Here is a 26,516-nt window from a genome sequence, read left to right as displayed (position 1 = left end):
GCCCTAGTTATACCAGCTTTTTGGGGTACAGATGTTTTCTGTTGACTTAGTCTGTTCTATTGAATAAATTAATTCCTTAGGAACATATATAAGGCCTAAAGAAAAGGAAGAGCTCTTCAGAAAAACCACTGTAAAAGTTCAATGGACAATCTGAAATATTTAGCTGCTGACCCTAAAAAGGGGATAATGCCACAATTCCTATTCCTATCTGGAAGCTTCCAAGAAGGACTCTGCAATACTTAGGTGCATCACAGCTATGATCTCCTCATTTTGACAGTCCCTTTAGAAACCATGTCCCATGGGGGGTTAAGACTACAAATAAATGTAACTCACTGTTATTCTGTGCTTTTGTGCATGTGTTTCCTCAAATATTTATACATCACATTTCACCTTTCTAAACTATCTTTTTCTTGGCAAGCAGTTAATTCAATCATGTCACAGTTCAGTGTTTATTTTATCCAAACATTCTGTACATACAATTTCACTTTGAATCTGATCTGAATAGTCTGGCAGATTGGAAAAAGACATTGTCTTTAGTACAGTAACTACGCAGAAGAGCAAGTATATACAAGACCAAGTAACTGTTTGAATGATCAGGCCACACATCCTTAGCAAAATGGCATTTAAGTGTGACAAATGAAACCGGTTTCATGAGAAACACAGGAAAGATGAGTTACTTAACGTGAGGGTGCCGCCTTCTGTCTTTCTTTGACCTTTGACTATTTAAGCTTGGAATTTCAGTGTTCCCTTGATGCATTTTTTGTTTTTATGAAGCAACAGGAAAAGAAAAATGCAAACTCCCTGTGGTCAGTCATACTTCCCTAAAGGTGAGCTCCAAACCTAAGAAATACATAGTTTTTTTCTACCAATACTCTTTTTGTGGAGGTGGCAATAGGAACAGAGAAAGAGGAAAGGGGGAATGCAGAGAGAGAGGTGTGTGTGTGTAGCAATATGAGAAGCAAATGGATTTAAAGTATTGGCTCCTTTCATGAATGTTAAGAACAAAAAGTATAAAGAATCTGGCAGTCTTTTACCTCAGAGAAAGGAAGGCAACTGTAAAACTGTGAGAAGAACTGAGAAATTCTCAGTTTAGAAATGAGAATTTCTAGAACTAAACAGAAATTCTGAGTGTCAAATACAAACTGAAGGATGATCACATTTTATTATTTTTAGTTTTTGGAAATGTCTTAGAGAAAAACCAAACAGCACAAACCCCATGGATTTTTCCAGCCTCAAAAATCCATTAATGAGTCCAGATCTTACACTGGGGCTCCAAACACTGGTAGTCCTTCAGGTACAAGTCAAACAGTCACACATCATCTCTGTTCCTCCATTTTCACACTAATTTCTGTCTTTCCCTGTAAATGGAATTTCTTGCTGTTTAATGAGCTAGAGATAGGCAGGCAGGGGAAGGTGTCACAGAGATGGCTCGTGCTTTTCCAGGTGGCCCACAGTGTATCCAGGCCAATGTACTCAGGAACATTCTGGAACCTCTGCTATTTCTCCTTATTAAAGTACACCAAGTTATATTAATTTCTATTTAGGAAAAACCTAAAATAATTTACCCTTTTATTTTGAAAGTACTAGGAACTTGCTAGAGAATGCAGAAATCATGAGGACAGAGTCTGCATTCTTCAGGTTCATACAGAAAGGCAAATTTTCACACAAACTGACAATGATGCAGTACAGTGACAGCAGTGAAGTGCAGGGGTTTGAGGCAGGCTGAGAGACTGCTGGTCTATCAGTTGCAAAGCTTTCCTTGCTGTCTGACTCCAGATGAGCAATCTGCGGTTTACCCTTACTATCCTCTTCATGGCACAGAACCTCATGATTTTTTCCATCTGCATATGACAGCTTGTTTATTCTGACCTTGTTACTCATCTTATGTTTTCTTACTTATCTGATGTTTTCCTTCCTCAGTAAAATCAAGCTTTACTTCCAGCATACACAGCTATCATTGATCCTAGGCAGAAAGTCGCAAGAGCAAATGTACATCTATGCTTTAGCCTAAGACTCACTGTACTGCCAGAACAATCCTGAATCTAGATTAACACCCATGCAGAAAGATATATTGGAACTGAGAAATCTGAAGTATCTAGTTATAGAGAGAAATGCCTGTTGGTGGCTGTAAAAGCATCCTTTAATAATTCAGAAGACAATAGGGATGAAGAGAGGTGTTTCCCCTATTAGGTCATTGAGGTAAGGAGAAACCTTATCTTTCTTCTAAAAATTAATCAAAACAGCTAACAAATTAGTCAAAACAAACATAACTATGATCCTAGCACATCAGATACAAAAGCCTCTTCACTGCAGTTACTTATTCCCTTAATGTCTAATTGCTCCACGCAGCTGACACAACAGACCTCTTGGAGATCGTCTCTGTTTGAGCTACAACAACGTGGTACTAAAACAGAGCCAGTTTGCATTTTTTGTGAGTAAAACATTAGTACATAGCTAGCACCTTTCCTAATTATTTTATTCATTAATGGAAGCACTTCTAACCTTCAGGGAATATTTTTAACACATAATAAAATACATGGTAAAAATGCAAGCAACTGGGCTTCTGCTGAAAGCCAAAAAAAGCCAAGTCTTTCAAGGCAGGTCTCATATCTGACAGTGTTAGATTGAAATTACATGCATTAATTTTGGAGTGCAGAATGAATGCAGGGTCTCTTCAACAAACAGTGGAAATTATTATTATTAGGTCAGTATTTTGTTGTTTAACAAGTTATCATGGAGGGGGACATTTAATGAGTCCCAACTTAAGATCATAACCACACACTTTAAAGATCTGAACTTGAAAATTATACTGTGCCAAGTGTTCTTTTGAATGCTGATTCCAAAGACAAATTGGTGACTTGGACCACTGGTTGTATTCCACAGTATTCAGCAAACCTGTCACTTGCATCTGTTCTGTACTGGGATGTGCCACTTATCATCCAAGATTCTGGTCTTGTCAGCTTTATGGGGGAAAAAAGTAGTAGTACGTAGATTGGTAATGACATGCTCCATTACAGAGGAAAATGTCCAGAGTGCATTCATTTCAAGAAAAGGAGACGTAAATGTAAAAAGCACATAGGAAATCCATTTCAACTCTTAATCAAATTCAGTGGGATCAAACCTTGATGGTCCTCTAAGAAAGAAAAGAGTTTTTATCTCGGCATGACAGAATAGATGTTCATTTTTGTTTAAAGATTTTTTGACAGAGCCTTCTTATCATCAGTCACTGCATTTAGACTTGGGCTTTTTTATATCCTTCCAGTCTCTCTTAGAGCTGTGGAATCCCTCCTTGCATGAGCCTGATAAGTGCTCAGCATCTCAGGCAAGAGTCATGCTTAACGCCACTCTATGCCAAGGAGGAACTTGCAGTCTTGCAAGTCTACTGTTCTTGCTGTCACGCCACCAGGCAGTCAACATTCTTGTCATAGACAGCCTGTCTATCCTTGTCAACAGAAAGCCAGTCCCTGACAAGCCCATTACATGCCATGCCACAGCACCCCTGGTTCACCCCATGTTGTTTCAGAAATCCATACTAGCACAGGAATAGCAACTACTTTCATGTCTCAAACAGAAAGTACAGGCGTTATTGAAAAGCTAACATACCTGTGGAACAGTCTGAACCCGTCCACTGCGGTTCACAGCTGCAGAGTCCCGCATCCAGGAGGTATGTCCCATGCCCTGAGCACTGCTCCTGGCACACAGGAAGGGATGTCTCACAGTTCACACCACCCCAGCCTGTGGAGCAGTGACACTCCCCTTGAACGCACACACCATGGCCGGAGCACATAGGATCCAAGCAGTCCTCTGGAAAGCAGGAAATAGACGATTTAGAGCATAAAACTCACACCTTTACAGTGGTTTCCTAGTGAAATGCATCATCAGGGTTCAGATTAATTTAGTGACTTTCATGCAAACACCCACACTGAAATGATGATAATAAACACAAGTCTATGCTAACATGTGCAAAAGTGGAAGTCAAAAGCAAGAAAAAAAAAGCCAGCATGTACACTGTTAGAGATCTACATGATTCCCTTGTCAAGGATATTGTCTTATTTTTAGAGCACAGATTCCCAAGACACCTACTGGTCCAAGTCAGTGAAGCTTGTGCTTCAGTAGCAGAGCTGGGAAAGAACTGAGACAATTACTTCTACAATTGTGCATTGTGTTTCCATTTGAGTATTTGTGCTCTGTGTTTTATCTGTATCTGGGAAAAGATATTCTTTCATCTTCCTGTGGAAAGCTATCTCTACAGCTGAAAATTTGATACAAGAAAAGTGGCGATCTACTAACCCTGAGTCATGAATCTCTGACTGAATCCTTGCTGTAAAAAAACCCATCTTATACAGTCATAAAAAGTATGCACTGGGCAATTGCAGATAATGAACAGATTCATAAAAGTCATAAAGCACTGATGAGCAGTTTGCAAACAAAGAGCTAAATTTGTTCTCAATTTGGATGAAACTTCCTAGCAAGAAATTCAGAAGTGCTGTAGAAGAATTTAAATCAGCTGGTTAGTCCTTTATAATCAACACATTCCTTCATAAAGCCCCAGCATTTCTTTAACAAGACAGATTTTAAGCAGAACACAGCCTGCCTTCTCCAGGGGCTGCAGGAAGACTGCAGAGTTGAAAGGGATTTGTGGGGTCTGAGCCCAGGAAACAATTAGCCAAAAGCCTATTCATGTTAGAACAAGCTTCAGACTAACATTAAAGAGGCCCTTGGAAAGTTTTGCATGTATTGCTCAAGTATCAGCACAAATACTGTTTCAATAATTAAACTGCAAACTGAACAAACAGTATTCTGTGCTACAGGAATGGAAAGATGCTCTCTGCTAAATACTTCAGACATACAGATTAACAGCCTCCAGTTTATAGGACCTTTTGACCCAAGGATAAATCTTTTTAAAAGATTTATCTTTTCAGCTGCTGTGCCACCAATTCAAGATCGTATTTCAAGATTTATGTTGTATCTTTTTCTGCCTTCCAGGCTTGTTGCACAGCACAATGTAGTTCTGAATAGAGGGGAATCAGTGCTTCTGGACAATGTGTATCTTGCTAAGCACTGGACAAAAATACTCAGCAATTTTCTCTCATCCCGAGACAGCTCTTTATTTTGCTGATCCTAAATTCATTGTGTGACTCCATAAAGGGTTTAAAAAGTATCATTCACTTTAGTAATGATAATCTAACAAGACGAATTCGAAGGACTCCTGTAGCCATGAATACATGCAGCTACTGGTGTTCCCTGGATAGTACATCTGCTGCTATGTCTGCTGTGTTAACAGTACTGCTACAATACTGAACTCATGTTTACAAACAATAATGTAATCTGAATTCCTGACAGAATCACTTCCAGTACTGCACAGGTTACGTTGTATAATATAGTAAACTGGACAGTCATGTAATGCGCACACAGTTACAATAAAACCCCATCGTACTTGGTTGCACAGGTTTGCTTCATCCACCCTATTTCTACATATTCTACCTTTAAAAAACAATTAAACATGCCTCTTACTTTCAAGATGCAATGCTTTCACACTTAGCTTCAACAACTGAGTACCTTTAGCTCAATTATTCTTTTCAACCATTCTGCAGGATCACATTATGGCAAGAAACAAAGCAACTGAAAGCAGCAGTTAGCTTCTCACCAGCTACAGGCTTGTTTGGCATTACAGCCTCAGTGACTCTACGTATTACTTTCTTCCCATATGGGTTTTCTTGTTTTTGTCTGTATCTGAAACCACCACCAACTGAGTCTGTCAGCAGAATTCTCTTGATCCTCCCTTTAAAAACCTGTACAAGGTATGTCAAATCCATCAAATCCATCCTGGAGATTTTTCTGACTAGAGAATTCAAGCCACATAAAGAACCTCCTCTGTGTGACACTCAAAAGAATTACTTAAAATCTATACAGCAGGAAGCACAAAGTATGCTGTCGCTAGCTTCAGGCTAAGAGGACTAGTGAAAAATCATCACATCAGGGCAAGCACGAAGAGTTCTGCTTTCTGAGGCTATGCACAGGGGAAGACAGTCAAAGCTGATGAGCTATCTCAGAAATGCTAAGAGGCAAAAAACAACTGCTTCTTTTGATAGATGAGGGCAGAGGCACATAGGTTCTGCAACCAGCAAAAGTACAATTACTTGTGCTCAGAATTTCCCTCTTATTAGCCAAGCCGTGGAAGATGCTGGTGTAGTATCTTGAATACAGGCTCACAGTAAAAATGACATACGACAACAGAATTACACAATATGCTCTAGTAAACTGAAACTAACTGCTGCTCTTTCGGCTTTATATTGTCAGTCGTTCCACGCAGACAAATCTAAGATGTAACAGAAGGAAGAAAGGGAAAAGCTGATTGTGATCTTTTGATTGCTTTGGAGAACCACCAATCATGTCTTGTTTAAATGATCTGACTGCCTTACCCTTAGCTTTTGGCCACGTAAAAAAGTCTGCACCTGCTCTCTGACAGTGTGTGCTTAGGGAGTGAGGCTACTGGCAGCAAGGAGGACTGGGGATGCCAGGCCTGAAAAAGTATCTGAAGCCTGAGAGAAGGGGAGACAAACAAATCAAGATGGTCTCACAACCTTCACCAAAAAAAACACGGAATCCTTGCTTGCTGGATGTTTTCCAGGATACTTTTGGAGGACTGAGAACGTTCTGCTTGCTAAAAGGCAAAAACTTCCACCCAGTTCTGCTCTTGCTACTGAGATTCAATGGAGGAATGGAACAGAAATCATCTGAGAATTAGAAACCTCGCAGACCAAAACAGAAACTGAGTATTTCAGAGGACTGCCCATGCTACAATTATTAGACAGTTCCATTAGATAATGTTAAATAATTTTAGCCTTTTAAAATAAAAATGTGAATCTTGGAAATTATGTGATCAGCTTCCACTGACTGTCACTTGCACCTGAATGCCTTTACCTTTGATAATTTTCTATCTTAACATTACTTTCTTTGACAAAGGTCCTTTTGAGCTTCCCAGTAGGCTTCTCACATCTATGTGAGTTCTTACCTACCTTAAAACAGGTTTGGTGATTAAAAACAAAAATCAAACCCCCAAAGTATAGAGAAGGAAATGACACAAACCTTCCTCACAAATCTCTCCTTTGTACCCAGGGACACAGATGCAAATGCCCATGATACAAGTACCATGGCCAAAGCAGGTTGGATCAAGGCACTGTTCTTCTGGAACATCACACTCAGGTCCTTTCCATCCATTTCGACACACACAGTGACCTTTCTCATATTCTCCATTTCCGCTGCACAGCACTGGACAGGAATCTGAAGAAGGAAGATTGACCTTTTTAATGTATTTACATACTTATGTAGATTAACATTTATTGACTCTACTGTTCTGTAAAATTGCTTTTCTACTCCATCCCCCATATCCTCCATTTGATTCAGGCTGTGACAGGCTGAAATCTCTGAGCTAGGTAGTGCAGCAGCAATACATCATCTCCTCAGTTTGCTGTACTAGTGTACCCTTAATTTGGACCTGAAATGGGCTATCCTAGAAGATAAAAAGAATTCCATCCCCTTAATTTACCTCTGCAGAAAATATGCAGTGATGCCTGCTTATGATTTTCAGTAAGATTGTGTCCCTGTAAATGGAATCAAGACACTGCCCTTTTCTTCCTTTTTCTAAGCAGACTTAACATCACTGAAGTTTTATCCACTACTGATCTGCATTTAAATCAGTGATGTGGAAGCTTAGTTTTACAATCCAGTATCAATTTTTGAGCAAAGTCAGACCTAAATTTGAGGGAATACTGGAAAGCATGAGAACTTCCAGACATCATATGGATCTGATGATGGATAATACTGATAGAAACAAGCTCACTTAAAATTGTTCTAGCATAGGGTATTTTTGCCCCAATGCTACAAAACAGTCTCTAAGCTGCTTCAGGTTTGTTTTCTACATCCTATACAAGTTAAGACCACTGAAGCATTTGACTTCTGCAGTTTTCACCAAAGTGAAGCTGTTTGTCAGTTTTAAACAACAGAAAACATTATGCCACAATAACACACTTATTAAAAAATGTGTTTTATAATCACAGAGCAGATGGAAAGAGGCATGGAGCAATCTATTAACTCCGAAAGTCAGGGAGAGAGAAGTGGTTGGTGCATTTTAGCTCAAAGCATGGCATAAAGAAACTTTCTATGTGCTCGTACTGTCTGCCACCTGGCTGGAAAAAGGAATTTAATCTCCTTTAATCACTTTGAATCTTTGCAAGCCCAGCAGTCACACACCATAATCACCATCCCTGTCATGCACTGTGGGTCAGTTAATATGAGATTACCTTTTGCACAATCAGGACCAAGGAATCCTGGGAAACAGTGGCAGTGCCCCGAGATGCATTCTCCATTCCCATTGCAATTAGTAGAGCAGTCATCCAGGACTTCTGTTTATTCAGAAAGTTGTGCACAGAGAAAAATACAAATTGGTTGCATTTGAAATGAATGGCATCTTCACCTCACTCTGCAGGACACATCTCAGCATACAAATAGGTGCAGAAGCAGTAAAAGGCCCATTTTCATTCACAGGGAGCATAAAACAAAATTCCTGTTGAAGCAGCTTACAAATATTAGATTTTGCCTTGACAGCTTTGAGATAACAAGTGCATCATTTATATTACACCAAAAAGCTTTTAAAGTAAGTGTTCATGTAAAATTTACCACCATTAGAAGCACTGCAAGAACCAGAGTATTTGCTGGAAAATGTCCACCTTAAACACTTTCTTTCATAGCTGAAGTAATTTGCTTGAAACCTGTTTATAGAGTAAATTGCCTTCTATGGTGTTCATTTGAACTCTGTGAATTGAAATCCTTGGGTGAGGGTAGGATTTCCACATCTATACAGTCAGATGGGAAAAAAAAGCTTGTACAGTGACAAAACTCCATGCAATGAATGACTAAGAACCAGATCTGAAGGAAAAAGAACACTTTCAATTCTATCTCAAACTTGCCCACGTTTTATCACACAGCTTTTGGTAAACCACTTAACCTCACGCATCTGGGGACAGGCACATATCTGTACATGGATTAGCTGGTTTTAATTTACACATGGATTTCCTACAGGAATCCAGTGGTTTATATGGGTTTTATGTAAAGAATATGCAGCAAATCCAAGGCTAAGCTGCCATCACGTGGAGCAGGTCACTGTCAGGCCAGCACTAGGAGTGAGAGTCTCTGCAGCTCATGTAGGCACTGTGCAGCATGGGCAAGGGGCTACAGAACAGCAGGAACTGGGACTGTTTTATGGGCACAGGCACCAGTAGATGTGGGGAAGTATCTCTGGCCACAGGAAGATGGGAAACGTGACTCCTGCCCCACAAAATAAAAACTGCTGGGGGAAAAGAAAACCCAAGATTCTTTTGAAGAATATGTGTCCATGGCAAGTGATTTGGCAGGAAAAAACTTCTCAAAAAAGGGCATATCACTTGAATATTTAAGTTAATAAAATCTGATATACTTCTAAACTCAAATGTGATTTGTGAATAGATGGATTATAAGTGCATCCTATAACTAATACGAATAACTGAAATAAGCTTATTTTGGCCTTATTTATGGTCAATTAGAGTGATAAGGATTAGTTCCTCTGGAAAACTCCTCTTGTCATTTAAAAAAGTTCTTTTCAGGCTATCGGTTTATACCAAAGAACAGGCATTTGATATATATCTGTCCATTAGACATCCACAGCAGTACATGGATGTCTGTTTCAGAGTCAGAAAACCAGCTTGTTTTCAGAAGCTTTTTTACATATATGCTGCATGTCATTAATTTTTACATGTTACTGTTCACTATAAACTCTTTTGCTTTATGTGTACACTTGCCTGTCTTCTCAGCTTTCCAGAATTACATAGCAAATGATCTCTACATTGACCTGAAATGAAGAATTAATGGTTTGAAAAGTTACATCCCCTCAATGTGATGTCCAGTTTGAGTTGGCCTTTATTATATCTATGAAATTACTAAGACGCATGCCAGACTTTGAATGCAAATTACCCCCTTCAAGGGAAAGTCTGATCAGAGCTTTAACTAAAGTGTCAGCGCAATCAATTTTGTACATAACTAGCATTGAGAAACTTGAAATACTATCTAACAGACGCTCAAGAGGAGGGCATGACTGCTTCACACAGCTGACAACAGCATACAGCAGAGATGCATCCAAGCTCTCGCTCTATTCTGAGTGTTTCAATCTGTGGTCCTGTTTGATTCTTTTCTCATCACCAGAGATGTCAAATGACTCCAGCACAGTCTGGGGGATAAGGAGTAGGGCTCGAGGTTTTGTTTTTTGAGAGAGTATGCTACTTAACAATGAGATATTGGTTAAACCCTTCTGTATAAACAATGCTGCCTTACAGTAGAAATAAACAAAGGGGCAGGTATTTGAATTCTGATTTGGACTGGAGTTTGGCCAGGTTTTATGCTCTTCATAGTGCATCTGTGAAGATGCTCCATAAATTGCTGGAATATCATTTCCTCATATGGCATTGAATAATGGTATTTTTTCTTGCTTGTAAAAGATTCGCTTTTCTGAATGAAGAAAATATGAGCTTTTAAACCAAAAGCAGACATTACAATTCTCTCTCAATTTCTAAAGTATTTTCCTGTAAGTCCTTTAAAATCTTGCTATCTGAATCATACTGTCCTGCTCTGCAAGGTGTTTACCATCAAGTAAAAATAGTATCCAATTGTTCTAAAGAGCAGATGGCACGTCCATTACTAGTAAAGACATCTTGCCAAACATATGGTAAAACAGGTTAACTAAAGGGCATAGTGGTTAAAATCTTGCAGCAAACTGACGCTGTCATAAATACAACACTTTACCTGAATTTGAACTGCAAAGAAACTCCTGCTCACTAACACCATAGAGTTACAAACTTTTGCCCACCTAAATGTATTAAAAAGGCAATAGGGATTTGATATGCCACCAGGACATTTGCCTTTGATGTTCCAAACTAGACATCTACAAAACAACAGCACTCATCCACCAATCACAACAAAATTCACAAAAGCTGCCTTAGTTTTTCTGGCTAAAATAGTGAGAAGAAGTAAAAACTGAAGAACTTAAAGCCTGAGTAATTTTTGTAGGATTTATGATTTCCATACAAATAGAGGAGAAATTACTCAAGCATTTAAGCTATTGCATAAAAATCTTAGCAGACATGAAAACTTCATAATTTGATAACATCCATCTTTAATACACAAATGTTACTCTTTGTCTAATACTAGCATAAACATGAAGTTGCTCCACTGAGGTTAATTAAACTAAGCTGAAATAAAACCTATATAGAGAATACTTAAAAGAAGCCAAAAATCAAGGTTAAGAATTTCTTTCCCAATACAGTTTTCCAGTGTAATAATCAGAAAAACAGTTTCATTGAAATCGTTCTTACCAATCGCTGTAGTTAGTACAAATACTTGCTCCACTTTCTTTCCATCATTGTAGAATGCCATATGCCAAGCTCCCTGATCCATATACTCGATGAAACCTGTCTCTTGCAGTGAAGTTAAGATCAAATTTCTCGGAGCTTGCTGAATCTCCTCTGAGGTTTTTGGCTCCTGTTTAATTAACTGTTTTCCATCCATCAGTTTTACAAAATCAAACTGAAATAATAATGAGCAAAAATTAACCACCTAGAAAATTTTTATGATCTACTCTGCATGTCTCATTCAAACAAGAATAAACAGTTGAGATCTTAAGAGAAATTTCCTCTCTAAGTATTCACCAATGTGGACAGCTGTTGCATAACCTAGTCTATTTAGCCTCAGTTTCCATATAAAAAGTATTATGGTCGATCAGAAATCTGCCATGAAAACTTGCTATTTGTTATGGCAGGGTAAATTCAGACTTGCTGGACTACATACTAAATCCCTTAAATGCAAATAATGCAGAAATGTCCAAACTGTAGTGCCTATGTTATTCAGGGATTCATCTCAAATGCAATGAACAGATTAAAGAACCTACTGTTCTATACCAGATTTTAAAATGTTTGTCCCTTAATACCAATACTGTATATCAAACCCTAAATATATTTCTATTTAAGCTATTAATGCAAATAGGTATCTGGAAGTTCTTAAAACCTAACCAAGTTGATGCTGACAACTTTAAGACCAATTAACCTCAAAGCATTGGAGATGTAAACCTTTCTATGAATCCCTATTCAGGAAATGTATATATTTCTCTACATTTTTTTCTAGGCATTCTGATTTCCAGTGAAGTTCAACTTTAGCTCAACTAAAGATCCAGCTTCAATTAAAGTCAATGACAAATAAAAGAGCTTATTTTAAAGATCAAATTTCTAGTAAATACATTCCAAGGTTAGGCTAGATGATCTCCAGAAGTCCCTTCTAAACATGATGATCCTTCAGTGATTCCACATATTACACTTTATGGAGTGTGATCATACTATAAAAAGTTAAAAAATCTATAGGTTTTCTTCTGCAATATCCCTAGGAGTAAAAAGAGACCTTTGAGATCATCCAGTTCCAAGCTCCTACCACGGGCAGGGACACCTTCCACTACAGCTGGCTGTTTCAAGCCCCATCCAACCTGGCCTTGAACACTGACAGGGATGGGGCAGCCACAGCTTCTCTGGGTACCCTGTGCCAGTGTCTCACCATCTTCACAGCAAAGAATTTCTTCCTAATGTCTAAATTCATTCTCCCCTCTGTCAGCTTAAAGCCTTGTCCTGTCCTTACATGCCCTTGTAAAAAGTCCCTCTCCAACTTTCTTGTGGCCCTTTTAGATACTTGAAGTTGCTCTAAGGTCTCCCTTAGTTATACAGTCAGTCCTGTCCTCCTTAGCTACTTTGAAAGTGTATTCTGAACATTCACATCCACTGCTGTCTGAAAAGGTAAGCATGACAGGATTAGTGTTATTTGTAATTACCTGAGTGTGAGTAGGTGGAATGTTTCTTCTGCCATAAATTCCCAGCAGAGAATCCTTCGCCAGTGAAATGTTAAATTTCAGGTACATGGGGTGATGTATAGTGATCTGAAAGCGCCAGAATAAGCCAGGAGGGATCGTCTGCATAACTTGTGCTCCAATCTCAACTTCTCCTGTATCTATGGCCCGTCCCTTCTGAAACACTAATTTTCCAGAAACAAACAAAACAGTTGTATATTCATGGTGGGTGAAGGAAATAGGTCATGAGGCATAAATGTGCCTTAGATAAATCAGAATATATTAAAACCAAACTCTAAACAGAGGGCATTTCACTGTACTTTTTATTGAACAAGCTGAAAAATACAAATAAACTTGCATGCAATATTTATGACAACAGGCACCACAGAGCATTTTTGCCCTGGAAATCTTGGAACACTTTAATGAATACAAAAAGGTAGAAGTGCTGCTGCGTAAAGCACAGTCTTTACCTATCAGCTATGCAAACATAACCCATTCAACTGAGAGTGCACAGAGAGAAGGCAGCAGGAGATCTTCCTCTGGCACTTATTTCAGACTCCTGCTGAAAGGGCATTGTATAAGCTACACAAATGGATCCCAATAAGGATAGAAAATCCATCAAACCCGGTAGGTCAGAGCCCATGTCCAAAGCCTAGATTTCTATTAATCACCATTCCTAATGATTTTATAATGGTAGCAATAATCTAGTCCTGCAGAAATAAAGAACATCTGTTTTGGCTTGGTCTGTCTGCAGGAAAGTGTAACGGGGCATGAGGACAGGGACAGGCAAGCTAAAGAGGAAACTGGCATAATTTCATAATGACTAACAATAAATTTGCAGACATCTACAGTATGTAACTTCACACATAGATATGAGAGCTGAAATAGAAAGGGAAATGGAATGCATAAAAAAGACTTTGCCAAACTAAATCTGAGCTGGCTCATTTTGCTGGCTTGTATTACCGGCTTGTATTAACATCTTTGTGTATTTTAATGCCTGTCCTGTGATCAGCATCGTGACATGCTGCAAATCACAGGCCACATCCTGCTAACATCTGAGCTAATTCCACTGTCAGTTTTGCAAAATTCTAACTTGCATTTCCATGCTTTCTCTCTACTAGAAAAAGAAGCAGGGTAGTATGCTGCATTGGAGGAAGAGCTAAGAGAAGATGATTGAATTCAGCAGCCATATCCATTTACATTTCATTTCATTCCAATATCACAGTGAAGGATATAGAGCAGCAATCTAAGTGACTGGAGCCTCACCTTTTACAATAATGCATATAAGTATCTAATGCAACATAATGTACAGGATATTCTATAAATTGCCATTGGAAATGAGAACAGCAGTAGCAAAGCTAGGGCCAGCTTTTTCCTGAATGTATTAATAACAAAGATCCTCAGTGGGATCTTCCATAGGCTTTAACTAGCGTAGGAAGTACTTAGCATTCTTAATGAATAGAGATTTAATTTACAGGGCAGGAGCAATTCTCAGGGTACTGGATCTTCCAGCTTTACAGCTGCTTTGTGTCACCAAAGCTACAGCAAGAACTAGGAGCTGACTTTTAACACCTTATCACATAAAGCATCTATTTTTAGAGCACAGAACTTGCAATCTAATACTCTAAAAATGCATTTGTTACTTTATGAGTTAAAATATCCCAAAATTGCTGCTTTATTGATGTTCAAGGTGAGACTACTTCTGTCCAAGCAGCTTCATGGAAAAAAAATCTTTAATGCTTTTAATGCTGATTATTGAAAAGAGAATTAATGTCAGGCAACAGAAGTGGGTCCCTTCCCACCGCACCCCATATGATCCTACTTGGCTGATGTACATTTAAAAACCTTTTCCCCTATTTCCAGTACTCTAGAGATATTAAATCTTAATGATTCTTTGCAAGCAATTACCCTGGGTTAAGTAAAACACTAAGGAACTTTTTGGTGATATTGACACATGGTAATTAATGTGATTCAATTACAAGAGGGTACAGCACTAAGTAAAAAGTCAAGGATACAGTATCATTTTTGAAGTTAATGGCATTATTGGTTCGTGTTCAAGTCCTTTAAAATGTAGTAACTGCTGCTTAGTTTGTTGAAGTGAGAGGCCTGTTCCTTGGTTGAAAATAAAAAGCATTCTGTCTTTAGTCAGGAAGTATTTCCACTAATTGATGTTATCAAATTATATGGAATACCACGTTAGCGTTGCTAGTCTCAAACCAACATCTCTCAATTTTTCCATATTTGGCTGAAAATTCCTGTGTTTTAGCAATAATCTTAGGTAAGCTTTAAAAAAACAGATGCACTTAGATTTACTTCTCATTACACAGGAAAGAAGTGCATGCTGCTGTTCACAATGGCAACATGAAAATACATACATTATCTACTGCCTACTGAAAATATGCAGTTGCAGCTTATCTACCTTTCAAACAGTATATTTTTTTCAGACAACCCCATGGCATGGAAGGACTACTGTAAGAGCCATGTCTGAAGGACACGTTTTCATATCCATTGAGCCACTGTTCTTTATAGTAAAAGAACTCAGCTCTGGTTCTGTGCCTTACTGAACCAAGCAGGTATTTGGCTGTACAAAAAAGGCATCTGAAGATAACACTACTGAGAGCCTATCCTCATGTACTTCCCTGCTCTTTCTTGAAAAAGTCCATTTTTCTCATAACAACATCTTCCTTATGAAAAACAAAATTCAATTATCTATATTCCATTTCTTGTACAGGTCCCAGACTCACCAACTAGTATTAATTCTTCCCTATGCTTTCTAAGCACACTTTCCTTGGAAGTCTAAACCAGAAGATAAATTCCTAATCACAGGTTTCTCTTGGCTTCAAGAAAGTAAAACTCTGAGCAGCGTGGTGCCAATTATCTTCACAAGAAAGTACCCATACGCTGATTATTACTGATCCTGAAACAATCAATCTCCTTGTACTCCCCTGGTAAATACCAGCATCAATTGGATGTCTGAGGTTTTAATCACATTACTACATATTAAAATGTTAACTCATAGCCGTGGGTCAGCATGTTATAAAGTGAGTTCTTAAAGAAATCTGACTTGCTGGTTTGTAAACTTGATTTTAATTAAAGGATTAGTTAAAATATATGCTTTCAAAGTCTAGAAAAACATTCCGCGCTGCTCTATTGAGTTGGGGAAATAGGAGGTCACAATATCTGACAGTAGTTATTTATCCCTGTGAAATCCCATCAGAGGCCATCCCATACAATCTTTCCATTGTATCCTTCTATAGTGAAAAGAGTTGCCTGTTTACAAATCGTCCTTCCCACCACATGTGCATGGAGAATTTGTTACAAGCTCTGGGTATAAAATTACTGATACATATTAAAAGTGATGTAAAGAAATAAAGCCAGCAAAAAGTAGCTACTGCCAGACTATACATGTACTAATGCCTGGTACCGAGTCCACATGACTTTCCTTGTGTCTTTTTCAAGTGTATATTCCTTATTAGCATACACACTGGGTTCCAGGTTACCCCCAAAAGATGAAAGGGGACAAGTGGGACAGCAGAATAGCTATATTCATTACTGACCTCTGAAACTGCTGGATAAGCTCTCAATGAACTGTTCCTGCTACTGTCTCTGCTATCACAACCCTCTGTGCTTTAGTATTGTGGGAGAATTGGGTAGCTACACAAAGATAATGTTACTGCCTGGGGTTTGTTGGGTTTTTACCTGCAACATCGATTCTCTATTGACACACTCATTCTTTCCCCTGTTTTCAGGCATCTAATGTTTAAGACTTTTGATGTTTTGCCTGCACATCCTCCTTTGGAAGCCAAATGCTTTGGAAGAGCTTTTATTAAATCTGTAATGTACTGACAAAATGATTTAATGCAGTTGAGAGAACCATTTGAGACATTTTCCATGATGCACCAGGACAAAAATACAAAAGTGTATAAAACATTTACTGTAATTCACCACCAATACATTCTAAGGGGCAAAATAACAGGTAACTACATTGCCTCCTTCATATATTTCTATTGCTCATTTATTTAATATGATCTCTATCCATTTGTGCCACGTCGATTTGTAGGACTACTGGTGTGAGATGTAATCTTACTTTTGGAGGGATCAGTATGACAATATTCTACACTGTCTCATGTGTACAGGCACAGATCTTACCTGGCATACACAAAACCAGATCACTGCTCTGCCGTAAAATCTGAAAGCTCTGGAAATCTATTGTTGCAGAGCACTCAGTACAATTTTACCTTCCTCCTAACAACTGGAAACACTAGGGCTCTTATTCTACTCCCATTCACTTTTCTCTGATCTAACCTGATTTATCCACTTTTTCTGAGTATCATAAAAAGAAATGGGAGGGCCACCTGCTTCTCACAGTCAGAAAGCATCACTGTGGTGATCAATGGGAAGCACAGGCTAGAGCTTGTAACTAATACTGGAGTAGGTGATCTAACAGCATTAAATGAGAGGGCTTGAGGAAACGGAATTGTGTATCTCAGAGACAGTCCTTCTGTTTCACACTCCTGGCTACACAGACCACTCCTTCCCTGTATCAGCTCTGGTACTTCTCTGCCCCTTCAGAAGAGCTGGTTCAGTCACTTCCATGGCAGAAGGCTTTTTAATGAAGCCATTTTCTGCTGCCATAGTGAACTAATGTGTCTTGGTTGTATATGAGACAATCCCTGCAGCGGGCAGGGGGATGCCAGAAGGACACAGGGAGAGCATAGGGGCAGAGCAGAACTGTTCCTCCGGCAGCATGGAGCTGCCAGACTGGCTCAGACACTCTGTGAGACCTCAGTAGATTCCTGTGAGCTGATTCACTATGACTACTTCAGCCAGGATGTGACAGGATGCTGTATTTTAGCTTACGCCTTCAAGAACTAGATGCCTTTAAAGGCATCAAGATTTCTCCCCTTCTGCATCTTCTGACTTGTCAGTACAAGGGGTTTCACTTTGCCTAAGATTGACTTTGGTCAGCATGACAGGCACGGCATCAAGCCCTCTGCACAAATGGGAACAAGACAAAGAGACCTCCACTGTCTTATGACAGAAGCCAAAAGCTCTAATCTCCTCTCAGAAAAGAAGGGTGATTATTTTGCTATTGAACATTACCTCCCTAATGGCTTGGGTTGGTTGCTAATTTCAGTGAGAGTTCTGCTAAAGGAACCGAGCTGGTTACAGGCTTTTCATACCCATTTTAAAACCCCAACAGAGAAGATAAAACCTGAACCCAAAATGCTTTTGAACTAACAAATACAGAATCTGAACAGTAGTAATATTTACATATCATAATCTGTCTTCTCATGCACACATACCTTTCTTTTCTGTTTTATCAGAAACTTTTCCTCCAATTGGTGAGTAAGTAGTATCCATGGATTCTGTTCCTTTATTTCCTTTACTAACTCCATTTTCATACAGCTGCCCTTCAACAGGCTGTAGTTGCCAGGTTAAACCAAACAAGTGTACTGCTGCAAAAAAATGAAGACCAATTAATTGATGTCTAAGCTACAGCATCTTCAGTCAGACTAAGGAATGCTATGACCCAGTTTCTGTAAAGTCAAGTACTACTTCATCCTGTTGGTAATAAATCAGAATTTCAAGGGGTCTAATGAGCAATTTACTATTTTACCTTAAAACTCAATGCTTAATTAGTTTCCACACTTTCTTTTGGAGCTCAGCCAGGTCAGGGTGATGAATTTCTACAGCAATTAATGGAAATACTTGCAATTAAAAGGGTAACAGTTGAATGAATTTAATATTCTGTGGCAGATTCTAATGTTACATCAATGTCCCTCAGATTTTAGTTGTCAAAGAGCTCAGGGTTTGCTGATTAAACCACTGGCACCAGGTAAAACTTCCCACTTTTCCAACCAGTTCTAAGTAAAACTGTGCCCCCTGCATTCCCAAACCTTTTCATTTAGGTTAAACATTGGTAAAAACAAGGATTCCATAGATCTATTCCAGAATTACACTGCAGATGAAAAACTGGCTCTAGATCTAAAATATATGCAATTAGTGTAAAACATACATTAACAGAAATATAGTTGTTATTTATGTACACACTCAGAAATAGAAATTAATCCTTTTATGAAGTTATAAACTATCCTGATTAACATACATGGAGGCTGCCTACTCCACTTTGCCTGCACAGCCAGTCACTATTTCTGCTTTCCTTTCTGTTGTTTCTGATCTACGGCACTACGGTGCCTCAGATGGTAGGAGAAAGACAGCAACAGGGGATCTTATTTTGAGTATAATATGATAGTACTGTAGTCATTTTAGACAATTACCTAGGTCTTATGCAGAGGGCAAATTCTTCCAAAGAAGAGGTTACTTTAGCATGGAAGTAACTCAGCAGGGAGTAACTGATGACCCACTAAAATATCGACTGAGCACGGCCGCCACAGGGGAGCTGCAATTGTCACATAAAGAGCAAAACCTAAGCAGGCTCTTTAGCCACATGCAGCAATTTGCACTGAGTAGGATCTGCCCACAGTGGGAGCCTAAAAGGCAATATATTTGCTCTTTCTGAATCGCATAGGAACTGCAGAGACTCTCAGGAGAAGTAAGTGTGATCTGGAATGGGTCTTCCATTTAGAAAGTGCACTGTTCCCTTTCACACCTACTTTAAGGGAAAAAAATCTGAGTAAAACCAGGAAATCAAGCATATTATCTATTTTCTATGTGTTTGCTCACAAGCTTCTCTTATATGCTGAAAAGTTAAATTATAAAGCAAAACCACATGCCTTATGTGGGTTCCTGGCAAAGGTTTGCCAAAACTACCGTGGGAATGTGAAGCTGCCAACCTACAAATCATTAATTCCAGATCTGTGCACTCCTGGATTACCCAGCCTCAGACACATGATCCAAGCCAACTAAATGAGAACTATTCTATATAACTGGTGAAGTGACAGTATTTATGACATGCTTGTATTTTATATACTGGCAACAGGAGAAGAGAGCCAAATTTACTGAATTCTCAAACCACTGCCTCACCATCAGATCTGGGCTCTGGAAACACTACTGGACAGTAAAATTCCCACTCCCCAGAAGAGATATTAGTAGCTTACTCCAGTGTTAATGGTGAGATCTCAAGCCAGAGACTTGCCTGGATTGCTTCCTATTCTATAGACTTGAAATCACCAAGGCTAATGATTTGAAAAGGGTCTTGCAGTCACATTGCGCAGATATATGTTCTGACTTTAGAGCTTATTAATGCAAGACAAATTACATCTATGTACAGAAAGTACAACAAAAATCAACATGCCTTGACACCTCTAGGGCAGGCTGCTCTTGCTGCTGGCTTGAGCCTCTGGACATTACTATTATTTAAAGAGTTAATAACAGCAAAAAGGAACAAAGTTCAATGGGACTGATAACTAATGAATACAACTTTCATTTATATAATGCAAATAATTATATCAGTACTTGAAACATCAACACTAGAAGCAAAGCATAACTGCACACATCAATAAGCTTTTAGTGGTTATTAAATCACAAGTGTAATCTAGGCGCTTTCTTCTTACGCTATTTCAGCTGTTGCTATTATTTCTTTCCTAAGTCAGCATTTGTACATGCTGCAGAGGGTACATCACAAAGCAAGGACTAAATATGTGACACACCTTTTTCCAGATTGCACTCATGGTGCACTTAGTCATCCATGTACACCAATTCAAACAATCTGCTTACTTTGTCTTCCTTTGGGCTAGGTAAGAGCTGTTGTTTTTATACTTCAAGCCAAACTTGGCAAGCTGGCAAAACTATACATGTTTGACAGTCAAGTTTTCACCCTGAGAAACACCAGCTGCATTGTTGAGATGCTGGTCTCTGCCAACCCTGGACTGTTAGTCTGTGGGAAATGACACAGGACACTGGTAGGCCACTACCAGTTAAATTTACCACTGTTAAATAAAGTGCTAGATCAAGTGTTCAAACAACAAAGCACATAGCTATAAAAATAATATCTACTTGAATTAAACTAAATTACTTCTATCACTGCAGAAACTTGGTCATCTTGTCATCTTAAAATCAACCCAATTTTCATCACATTAGCTATAGCTCTTGAGAAATTACCTTCAGATCCAGGTATCACTCTGGTAATAAACACACCACATACATCAGTAAAGCCATTAATTCTTAGATACCATTTTCAGAAGTTAACTACAGGGAATAACAAATGTTTATGTATCAGACACAGAGCCTTTCCTTGCCTCTTCATTTTGTGTGATATTTTTCTTTCACCTAGGGTATACATAATTCCTACAAAGCTTGTGTTTCCTACATTTGTACATAGTGTTTGAAATATACAGATATTTCACCAAATAAGATTAAATAAAACTTTCAAATCTCTCTCTCTCAATTCTCTTTAGAAATCAGTAGGCACGTACTGAATTCCATTAAAAAGCTCAAAAGAACCTCTCTTTTGAGTCATTCTCTCTTTGATTTTTCTAGTGGATTTCTGTCTTTTGCTTTTCCCCTTTTGCACAAAGGGGCACAGAAAATGCTGTGGAATTCAACAGTGGGCCACAGTGTCAGCTTGCACAGTATAAATCCATTTGTAAGATTCTTAGCTGTATTTCCCTTGTGTAGTGCCCAGGCTTAAGATCGCACTCCAAATGGCAGGAGATGACACTATCACCCTATCCAACTTACTTAGGGCTGGGTAAAAAGGAGGGAGATTCACATTCTGATGAAGGTCTTTGCCCCTTCCTCAAAGTTAAGCCTTCCAGACTGATGTTACAGAAAAAGACTTTGACTGCAGTACTTTTGAAGGCTGGCTGCAGACTAACAGTACCAAACCCCACCACATATAGTGCATATATATATATGCACCATAGATGCATTACTGGATGTAGCTCAAGTTCCCACAGAACACAAAAAAACAGCCCCTGAGGTTAGATGACTACACTGGTATTACAGAAACAGCAAAAGCTGCTTTGGTTCTGCCTACCTGGCATTACAGAAATATTCTACAATCAGATGCTCTGTATTCTGCAGCACTTAAAATACCTCAGCTACTGGCAGGGTGCATAAGGTCACTAGTGAACTGCTACAGCTTCAAGCAAAAAACAAGGACTACCAGGCAAGAGGAGATTAAACAGCTTGTTAGCAGCATTAGCATGCTTCATGTCTGCAAAATTCCTACTTTAAGTTAGCAGGAGCTCTGGTGAGCCACCAGGAGCATCCACCAGCCTCTAAAATACCCTCATTTGGGCTTAACCCAACCTCTCGTCTGGAAACTGAGTGTCAATATTGTCCCTGCTGGCAGTGACCACACTGCTTTACCTGGCATTCTTGAACTTCCAACCCAATTTCTTTGTTTCCTTGATTCTTCCACCCAACTGCAAAGCCCATCTGAAAAGATACTCTTTCCTGGCTTGATCGAACCTCCAGTATAATCCCCCCTCTATCCTTACATTATTACTTTGCTCTGTGTTATTTATAAGTTGCATTTTGCCATCAGCAGAATTGTACATTGCTTTCACTGAGGTGATCTGGAGCCAGGAAAAGATCTGAAGGCAATCTGACATTTTTCACATAATGTTGGAGATAGAGCTTATACAAAAGATGCCACCGTACCCATATTTCATTTATGATTTATTAGATAGCACTGTTTAATTCAAGCTTCAGATAAAAGTGTAACACAAAAGCGGACGTACATTTTGTATATTTTTTACAATATGCATTATTTGAGATGCTAAATTTGGAGGAATCTCTAGCCTGCAGAGCTAAAATGTCTGGAGGATGCCACAGGATTACAGTGAAACTAAGCTTCTTCCTCACCCACCCTGCCCTGGCCAGTGGAGCTGCTCAGGGTAACTTCAAATGGCTTGTTTCTCAAATACAGAAGATAGCACTTCTAGTACTGAGCCTTTCTTGGCTAATTTATTACGCTTCTTAGGTAAAAAGTAATTATTAGGTATATAACAGATCTCTTGCAGAAAAAGAATTAATTAAAGGCCTGTATTTTCTACCTTTCCCATAAATTTCCTTCATGGAACAAAGAGATGAAAGGTAGTGTGACTTTATGCTGCCTAAGGGATTTTCTCTATCCAGAAGCAGGTTTTTGGTTGCTTCACATTACTACTATGAAACCAATTGGGCCATGTTCGGAACCAAAGCTTGGGCCTTCACCTCTAAAGTAAATGTCCAGGTTGCTTATTTCGTTCAACATTGAAATAAAACAAACTGATGCTTCCAGATAGACTCAGTCCCTGCAAATCTGCAGCATACTTGAGTAAATATTCACAAATACATAAGCATTTTCAGAACTCGCTCTGTAAACTGGATTAACCCACCATCTGCTATGAAGCCAATGATCCAATTTAATTTATTCTTATCTACCTTCTCTGTAAGCACAGCTAGTCAACTCCTGTGCTACATATTTGGCAGAATATAAATAAAAGGCTTGGCTCCAGTGCAAAAGAGACTCTCGGTAGTGAGGAGATGTCAAAAAAGTCCTGTGCAATAAGTACTTATCGACCTGCAAGACGAACTTCAGAGGACAAAAAACCTGCAAATGTGAAGTCTCTCCAAATTGCTGGCCTCCATTAAAGGCTTTTGTATAGCTTTCTCTGCTGTTCCCAGTTATTTTACACAAACTCAGTAGATCATCCCCCTGAAGCCTAGACTTTAGTAGAGCTGTAACAGAATGTATATCAGAAGCTGATTACTCTTTCTGCACCTGCTCTGACCAAATGCCAGGAAATTATTTGTTTTATGTAGCTGCAAGCAGGTTCTGCTTATAAAACTGGATTTCACTATGGCATGAAGTCACAAGTGCATCAGTGCCCCACTTCCAGCAAAGGTGAAGCCATGTGAAAGTACCTGAACACAAATAAGAGTCAGAATCAAAGTTCTGATCCTGACCTGCAGAACAGGCGTTTGCTCTTCTTTTGAAATCTCATTTCATAAATAAAATGCTATGTCATTCTGCACTATTTGAGGATTTGAGGTTGTTAATATTTGATTCAGTCTTAAGAATTTCTCCATACAACTGCTCATCACCTGCTGACCAATGCCCATTCTATCCCTGACCAGTGACTGGTAGCACCCAGCCAATTCCCCCAGGTTCTGTACTGAGCCTGATGTCCTATGTTATATCCTTTTGATTAATTCAGGCCAGGTGTCCTGTCTCTGCTCCCTCCAGGCTTCCTGTGCCCCTCCTCACTGGCAGAGCATGAGAGACCAAAAAAGTCCCTGATTTAGAGTAAGCACTTCTGAGCAACAACCAACACATCAGTGCCTTATCAACATTGTTCTCATACCTAATCCAAAAAGCACAGCACTGTACCAGATAGAAAAAATTAACTGTATCCCATCTGAAACCTGGGCACCTGGATTCATTTTTCATTACTAGCCTTAGGAAGAAACAACACTTAATCTTAGGCAAGAGCACAGTGTTGTCAGGCTTTCTCCTCTGTGTACTTAAAGATCTGTGACAATATCAAGTTCATCAGTAAGACCTAGTCTCAGGGACAGCAGACACCACAACTTCCAGCTCTGAAACCCTGAGGTACCTGTCTCAATGAGAGCTATCCCACTGAGTTCAACTTCATTTCAGAGTTGCACATCTGCACCACAGCTTTTTACATATACCTGAAACATTTAGCAATGTTTGCTATACCATGATACTCTTCAGTATAAAACCACCTTATTTTCCCCCTGAGCCTTCTCTGCATAATTTCTAGTACTCAGAGTTAAGGATTTCTATTTTTGCTACCATTTTTAATTGTATGAAGCTATGCAACCGGTATTATAAATCTATGAACTGATACACACGTTCTTAAACTTTGGCCTGACCTTTCTCAGTGTTGAAACCATTACTCCTTTACCTTGAGCACAGTGTAAGAAATGACAGGTCATACTGGCAGACAGCAGAGAGGTTTTAATTTCCTCACCCTCCATATGAATATAATTTAAGACCCAACACCCATCTGCAGTGCATACTCATAAATTGTGATAATATCATAGAGGATAGGGACAACTCCATATTCATACTTCAGAATTCATTTGTATATAAAACAGTCATTTTGTAGTCAGGGATAGTTAAATCTAAGAACATGGGATGCAATTTTCAGAGGCACTGAACATTTGCATCTCCTGCTGAAATCAATAGGAACCGTAGGAGTTCAGCACCTTTGATCAATAGGACCAGTGATTTGCAAGTCCAAATCAGCTGCTGATAAAATGGTAAGGTACCATGGAAGAAAAATCCTACTTACTAATGGGCTAAAAATAGCTGACTAGATAAGCAGCTGCATCAAACATTGTATTGTATGCAAAAAACAGTGTGATGCTGAAAAAATATGAAAAAAATATTTGTTCTACCTCTTGTATTTGCGTTATTTAAATTTTCAGTCAAATTTCTTCTTTAATTGCTGCTGTTTTATTAGGTTTTCATTATAATGAGATTAAAAAAGGAGAATATTTATTATACTGTTCCACAATAGCAGCCTATTTTATACTCTATAGCAATGCAGACCAATAGATGAAAAGAGAGACCATCTATTGACTGAATTGAATCAAACAGATGTGTTCTTGTCTTTCATGTAATAATCTGGAATCTAAGTTATAGCCTTTACACAGTGTCTGCTATTAAAAAAGTATTATAGAAATTTCAGGCTTTTTTCCCCATATTTTCCTTTTGCAAGGTGCCATCTCTGTAAATATGGGAGCCTAGACTGGTAACATGGATCCAGCTTAGTCTTTCAACACCTTATACAAGAGAAATACACATGCAGCCAGCATTTTGTCTGTTTCTGTTTTACAATCAACACTAGAAAACCTCTGAGGTAACTGGATTTCAATAATTTCCCTCAAGATTTTTTCTCTTCTTTATTAAATTTGAGCACTTATTTGCATAAATCTTTAAAAAACACACAGCTCATTTACTTTCCAGACACAGCAAATGCTAGTAGGCAGATTTTGCTCCTTTACATTGCTGCCTGAAGAGCGGATAACTTGTTTCCCTATTCAGCCTTTCCCTTCACTCCACTGGCAATTTCACTGTGCCTTAACCAAATTCTCTGCTCACTTCCCATAGCCCTGGTCAAGCTCTCAGGAACTGCTGGTGGAGCTGCCACAGCCCCTGACACAGCAAGGACATGCACCAACATCACCTCCCTGGTGCACATCCCTCTTTGTGGGCAAATTCAAGGAATTGTGTCCCATAGTGCCATGAATGCATTGCAGTTCTCAATATATAGAAACCACAGGAGAAAAATAAAAGTATATATGCCTTTATTTGAAAGAAAATAATTCAATACATTTACAGTGTGGAGACCAAACATCCACTTTATGAAATGAGAGGTTTTTTTGAGTAGCTACTATGACTTTAGAACCTATTCACAGAAATTACTCCTGTTGAAGTGAAAATATGTGTTTTACTTGATAAACTAAATATTATGACTAAAGATTTTCAATAAAGCAGCTGCTACACAACCATTTACAGGGTTCTATAATTTCCTTACCATCCATAGAATAGTCAAATTTCTTTCAGAAAGGACCAGATAATAAACATGGTGATTATAGGCCAAATGTGGAAACACGGAGAAAAAATAGGTTTTCTAACTGAGTAGTAATTCAAAGAAGAGAAAATACAGAAGTATGT

The 26,516-nt window shown here is 38.8% G+C and overlaps 1 protein-coding gene across 3 annotated transcripts in view; it reads right to left on the bottom strand.

The window, feature by feature from the left end:
* Nucleotides 1–26,516, bottom strand: part of TENM1 (teneurin transmembrane protein 1) — a 235,949-nt gene that overhangs the window by 109,662 nt on the left and 99,771 nt on the right. For all 3 annotated transcript variants that reach the window (XM_034063828.1, XM_005148358.2, XM_013128841.2), the window contains 6 exons: nt 18,220–18,372; nt 12,899–13,098; nt 11,403–11,613; nt 8,304–8,405; nt 7,090–7,284; nt 3,604–3,804 (listed from right to left, as the gene is read on the bottom strand). In XM_034063828.1, the coding sequence (XP_033919719.1) occupies nt 3,604–3,804; nt 7,090–7,284; nt 8,304–8,405; nt 11,403–11,613; nt 12,899–13,098; nt 18,220–18,372 (1,062 nt within the window). The remainder of the gene's footprint in view (nt 1–3,603; nt 3,805–7,089; nt 7,285–8,303; nt 8,406–11,402; nt 11,614–12,898; nt 13,099–18,219; nt 18,373–26,516) is intronic.

Source organism: Melopsittacus undulatus, chromosome 6 (assembly GCF_012275295.1).
Source record: "Melopsittacus undulatus isolate bMelUnd1 chromosome 6, bMelUnd1.mat.Z, whole genome shotgun sequence".
NCBI classification, from domain to species: Eukaryota; Metazoa; Chordata; class Aves; order Psittaciformes; family Psittaculidae; genus Melopsittacus; species Melopsittacus undulatus.
This window is presented reverse-complemented; position numbering and strand designations above follow the sequence as displayed.